At 36.1% G+C, this 3,851-nt stretch overlaps 1 protein-coding gene across 1 annotated transcript in view; it reads left to right on the top strand.

Annotated features, from left to right (window-relative positions):
* Window positions 1-517: 517 nt before the first annotated feature.
* surf4 (surfeit 4) overlaps window positions 518-3,851 on the top strand; it is a 14,213-nt gene continuing 10,879 nt past the window's right edge. The window contains exon 1 of the mRNA XM_016487658.1: window positions 518-756. Coding sequence (XP_016343144.1) covers window positions 709-756 — 48 coding nt within the window. The 5' untranslated portion in view covers window positions 518-708. The remainder of the gene's footprint in view (window positions 757-3,851) is intronic.

Here is a 3,851-nt window from a genome sequence, read left to right as displayed (position 1 = left end):
AATAATAAATATAACTGATTAAACAAGAATAGTAATAATATAATACTACATGTTTTATGTAATAATCATTATGTTTATGTTATATGTTTATATAAAAATGATGATAATGTTCAATAATTAATCAGGGTAATAATTATAATAGAAGTATAATAATAAATATATTTTAACAATAGTATATTGATAAAATAATAAATATATTTAAATAATCGTATTAGTACTATACATTATATAATTTATAATAATAATAATTATTATTAATTATGTGTAATAATAATAATACATTTATTTAACAAGAATATTGTTAATATAATACTAATTGTGTTTTATGTAATAATCATTATTATTTGTATAATATAATAATATATACAATATAATAATTATATTATTATTATTATTAATTTATAATGTGCTTGTTTTAATGAAACGTGCATATCACACATACATATGTTACAAACTATTATTTTGTCGGAGAGTCTTTAAGATGATCGAACTGTTCTGTCTTGCGCGCGCGGGTGAGTGTGCGTGGCTCGCGGGGGGCCGCTGTGCGTGAGCTCGAGGAGAGGAGGTTTTCCGTAGCGGCGCGCTGCATTGTGGGACGGCGGCGGCGGAGGCCTAGACAGTAGACAGACAGCAGCAGCACTTCTGAGTGTTTGACACACGCGTGTTGATCTTGTTATTTAGCTGATATCCGGCGGTGATCGGTGAGTGATGCGGCAGGAGGACCTGATGAGCGCGGGGGAGGACGTGGCGGATCAGGTGCGCCGATCAAACAGCGCAGCAGCTGCTCATGTGCTTTTAATAGTGTGTGCATGGCATTAATCTGCATATGCATGATAAATATCTCAGATTATGCTTTGTTAAAGCTGTTGGTGCGTGCTTGCGTGCATTACTCACACTTTGCATTGGGAATTGTCATTAATCACGTCTGAAGATGAAATGCATGTTCATGCATTGAAAATAGAGACAAATACTGGTTGCCAAATGATGTTAGAACATATTCAAAGAGGATAAAACATGCAAGCAACTGCAATACCAAATGCACATTTAATATGCAAGCTCGCATCAAGTTTTCATGCTTTTATATTAAATGAGAAGCTTAACCTGCTCCGAAAGTTGAATACTATTCTCTTTAAACTAAGAAATCAGTTCAGCTGTTCTTAACATGCTTAAAGGACAGCCACAGCTGTGCTTGACTGTACTTTAATCAGAGCATTGCACTGAATGAGGTTGAGAAATGCATGTGGGTGATTGCTCAACCTCACGAGTTTAGACAAGCCTTTAATAAAACACATGCACTGGCTTTGTTTCTTGAGCGAGCTCGTTGCTGTTACAGAAGTGTGTTTTGCACAGGTCTGGATGCTCCAGCATATGTTCGCTCGCTCGCTGTCTGATGGTTTGTTTTCAGGGTGTAACTCAAAACCTCTTGCAAATCTGCAGTCTCTAAATGTGGAAAAGTGAGTGAATCGCAGGAGTTCGGGTTACTGGGGGAAGCCTAAATGTTGTGTTAATATGAATAGGAATTATTGATGCTGCTAAATCTTACATATGTGTTTGAGCGCAGCTGTTTGGCTTTATTTGCTTCTTCAGAATCTGTTATCGCACAAGATACAAGTCTGTACTTGCAGGATGATTCTAATCTGTTATACTGCATACTAGTATTTTTTTAATCCGTATGCAATAAACGTAATTTTGTATTTTTTTTGCCAGTCAAATAAAAATCAACAAGTATGACAATAATCACTTTGCATATCAAAATATAAAATTTTGTTTAACATATATGCAACAAATAGAAAGAAGTAGTTTTCAAACAGTAGTATGTGTTGTTGAATGTTGCACAGGGTTTTTTTTTAACCCAAAAGTGTCAGAGTCTTGCCATTTGTCAAATAATGAGTCAAGAAAGAGATGTTTTGCAGCTGTTATTATCCACACGTCATTTGCTATTTTGGAAATTGAAGGTCGAGAGCATTGCATTGTGGGATTCAGTATGTAGTGTAGTGTGCTTTGTTTGTATACTTCACATTCTGACTGTGCAATCCATGTATTCTGTGCACACTGTACATACTGTAGTCAGAGTAGTATCAGTGCTGTTTTAGTATCATTGTAGTCTTTGTAAATATTTATAAAGTAATTAAAGGTTTTAGTATTTTTTAAGTTTCTGACATTTTTATTTATTTATTTATTTTTGCACAAGTGAAAAGATTAGCTTTAATCATGGATTTAAATTCAGCAAATGTAGAAGCAGTTCTGACATGTAGTGGTAAGTTGTTCCACAACCTGTTGTTTGATTGCAACTAGCTTTGTAAACAAAAACTAAAATGTTAAAATCAATTCGGTATCGGACTGAGAAATTTGGAGATGAGACATTGAGGAGAGAGGTAGCCCGACATATGAGTTACAGTAGTCGAGTCGTGTGGAAATAAAAGCGTGAATAACAAGGAAACGTGAAAAAGATTAACTCAGTAACTTTGTTTTGGTAAGCCTTTTTTTCTGCAGGCGTCTGAAAAAACGAGCGCGTCTGATTTCGCTCGCTTGGTGACGTGGCAAAGGGATCTCATTATAATATTACCACCCCTTAATCTGTACGTTTACACCCATGGCACCTTTATTTTGTTTTTGCAAGAGACAACGGTGTACCAGTTCTAATGCCATGGTGAAAGTTTGAGCAAAACATGCTAACTGTTCTGTGTTTGGCTGCACAGACGAGCACAGAACACTGTTTAGAGTCCCAGCCTCAGAGGAGACAACAGAGCAGTGCATTTATTGATTTATTTACTGTATATTGCTGCTGCCACACAGATCTAAAATAAACTAAATAAATAAATAAAAAGATTTATTTCCCAGCTGTTTACCTTCACAGTCATAACCCACTGTTTTTGTAACTCGTGTGTGTTTTTAAGGTAAACTTGTGTGTGAATGAGAACTTAGTTTAGTGCTCGCATGCTGTGACAGCCGCTTTCTGTGCGTGTGCTTCAGATGTGTGCGCTCAGAAAACTAACTGTTTAAACTAACATGGTTTAAAACGCATGATTTCAGCGCGATAAACATAATCAGAACCAAACAGATGTTTTTAGCAGATACGAGCTGTAAAGGCGCAGCTCTATTCTGGAAAAGGGGGCAGGAAGCAGCAGCTCATTTGCATTTAAAGAGACAGGCCCGAAAAACAGCATGTTTCTGCTTCCACTCAAAATAGGCATTTTCAAAATGATATGATAATATGAGTATTTTGAGCTGAAACTTCACAGACACATTCTGGGGACACCAGAGACTTATATAATATATTGTAAAAAGGGGCATAATATGTCTCCTTTAAAGTTAGACTTTGGCTAACCGGCGTAGATGATAAAAGCTGGTGTTAACTATACTATTGATTTGTTTATCTAGTTTAAGACTACTGTCGAGATAAAATCCTACATTTTTAACATTGGAGGGTAAGGTATGGTGAAAGGGTACCTAGATCAATAGAATTTCCATTGGAGAGCTCATTTGGACCAAATTGGATAATCTGGGTTTTGTCATCATTCAGTAACATAAAATTGTTAGTGAGCCACAGTTTAAGTTCATGAAGACATGCTTCTAATCTCTTATGTGTGAGTCTGTCTTTGTTTTATGGGTATGTAGAGTTGGGTGTCATCCGCATAACAGTGGTAAGACACATCAAATCTACTCCTAATTTGTCCTAGAGGCAACATGTATAGAGAGAATAATAGAGGTGCCAGAATCGATCCCTGGGGTACACCGCAGGTGAGGTGAGTTGCAGAGGACGAATGAGCACCTAAACTAACTGAAAACCTTCTGTTGGATAGGATTGATTTATAGGATTGATTTATATCAGATTTATTATAGAAAACCAA

Source organism: Sinocyclocheilus anshuiensis, unplaced genomic scaffold (assembly GCF_001515605.1).
Source record: "Sinocyclocheilus anshuiensis isolate Anshui unplaced genomic scaffold, SAMN03320099.WGS_v1.1 scaffold1613, whole genome shotgun sequence".
NCBI lineage: Eukaryota > Metazoa > Chordata > Actinopteri > Cypriniformes > Cyprinidae > Sinocyclocheilus > Sinocyclocheilus anshuiensis.
Note: the sequence above shows the minus strand (reverse complement) of the source record. Positions and strands in the feature narration are given on the sequence as shown.